Source organism: Pyxicephalus adspersus, unplaced genomic scaffold (genome assembly GCF_032062135.1).
Source record: "Pyxicephalus adspersus unplaced genomic scaffold, UCB_Pads_2.0 Sca5417, whole genome shotgun sequence".
Classification (NCBI taxonomy): domain Eukaryota; kingdom Metazoa; phylum Chordata; class Amphibia; order Anura; family Pyxicephalidae; genus Pyxicephalus; species Pyxicephalus adspersus.
The window spans coordinates 20-1762 of NW_027322420.1; the positions used below are offsets into that span (position 1 = coordinate 20).

A 1743-nucleotide genomic window follows, 5' to 3' on the forward strand; every position below is an offset into this window, starting at 1 on the left:
AGACAGGAGAAGACACGTGCTGCTGCCAGAGAGAAGAGGAGACAGACGCTGCTGCAGCCAGAGACACACGCAGGGTATCGGGTGAGTATATAATTTTAGTTATTTTATCACACCTTTGACGTATAGGACACACTAACTTTTCCCCCCCAGTTTTGGAGAAGAAAAACTGCGTTTGCGTCTTATACTGCAAAAAATACGGTATTTTTCTCGTGGCCTTTTCAAGTGAAAACAAACCCCATTTTATACTTGAGTATATATATTTATTACATTTAGGCATGGCCTAACTTGATTTTGTTTCCTCTTATTTTCCCTGCAGATTATTTTATTAAACAAAATATTATATTTATCATGAGGCCTATCCTGTCTGCATCAGTGACACCATGTCTATATTAAGAGGCACAAGGTGCGGGGAGGCATGCCCTGCAATAGCATAAAGTGATATAGAAAATAATTCCCATTTTTCCAGTACCAGTATTGCTGCAAATGCACCTCGCAAGGGACATGTACAGTGTACACACCTAATGTTAAAGCATGTCCAAGATTCAATGGGAAATGTCACATGTACATAAGGTAATCATTCACCCACATCTGGGCATGGGAAATTGAGGTTTCAACATGCAGAAAGGGTTAAACATATATATTAATAATTTTGTATAAGGAGGTCAGTGCAGGAGTAGAGTCAAGTGGTAATAAAACCAGAATTGTAATTATGAAAACCTTCAATTCTACTTTTAAAAGGCTTCAAAAAAAAAAGAAACTAATTAAAAAGGACGAGTCTGTAAAACCAGAACCGTATTATAGTAAAACATTTGCTGCAAATAAGCAACAAACTGTCAAACTGTACAATTCATGTACAAGCTAAAATTATGTACAAGTATAAATTATACCAGTTTCTCAAAAATCAACATGAATATGAACAGTCACTTTTTACAGCAGCTAATACACCAGGTAAAAAAAGGATTTGCTCCTTCGTTCTCGAGCAGAAGCCATTTCTTAAAAACAAAAAGAATGGCTCTTCTAAAAATGCTATTTAAATCCCAGCATGGAGAATGTTTCCCATAAGAACTTTATCTTTGAAGGCATGTTCTATGTCCCGTTCTTCTATCTTCAGAGACACCTGAAAAACGTAACAAAGAATTAGGATTTTGCAAAGAATTTCATAGGCGTTGAAAATGAAAGCTAAAAACGACGTAGGAGGAAGAGAGGACCCTATAGTTTAAAGGATTTATAACTTACCTTTGTAAGCCGAGCTTCCTTGGCTTTTTTGAGACCCACAATTCCCCTAGTTTCCAGAAGCTGACAAAGGGAAAGACATTCCGACTGGCCCACTGCAGGCATTTGTTGTTTCCGGCAAACTTTGCTATATGTCTCATGAAGCTGGAAAACAGGACCAAATTTCAGTGTTAGCACACCAATCTGACCACAATAGACATTACAGGTTAAGTAAATAAAGCCATTGCATAACTTACTTTTCCTAAAGGGACTTCCTTGATCTTGCTTTGCCGCGTTAGTAACAGGAGAGAACAAACAACCAGCTTCTGCTGCAATGGAAAGGAATCCTCTCCTCCCCCACTAGAAGCCATTTTATCTCCATACACATCAGATATCACACGTGAAATGTGGGGAAGGCTGACCTTCTTTGGAACAGGAGTAGATGTTTCTTTACTTGGAGATGAACCTAGGAGGTAAAGAAAGAAAAGGTTATTAAAGCTAAAAGCACAATAAAAAAAGCCCTTGTAGACT

The 1743-nt window shown here is 37.9% G+C and overlaps 1 protein-coding gene across 1 annotated transcript; it reads right to left on the bottom strand.

Moving 5' to 3' along the window:
* Window positions 1–746: 746 nt before the first annotated feature.
* On the bottom strand, window positions 747–1678 carry LOC140321486 (cell division control protein 6 homolog; the record flags this gene model as incomplete). The annotated part of the gene is given in 3 exon segments (XM_072398222.1): window positions 747–1117; window positions 1237–1377; window positions 1470–1678. Coding segments are annotated over 3 exon segments (437 nt in total), but the record flags the coding sequence as incomplete, so codon positions are not given.
* Between the last annotated feature and the right edge of the window lie 65 nt (window positions 1679–1743).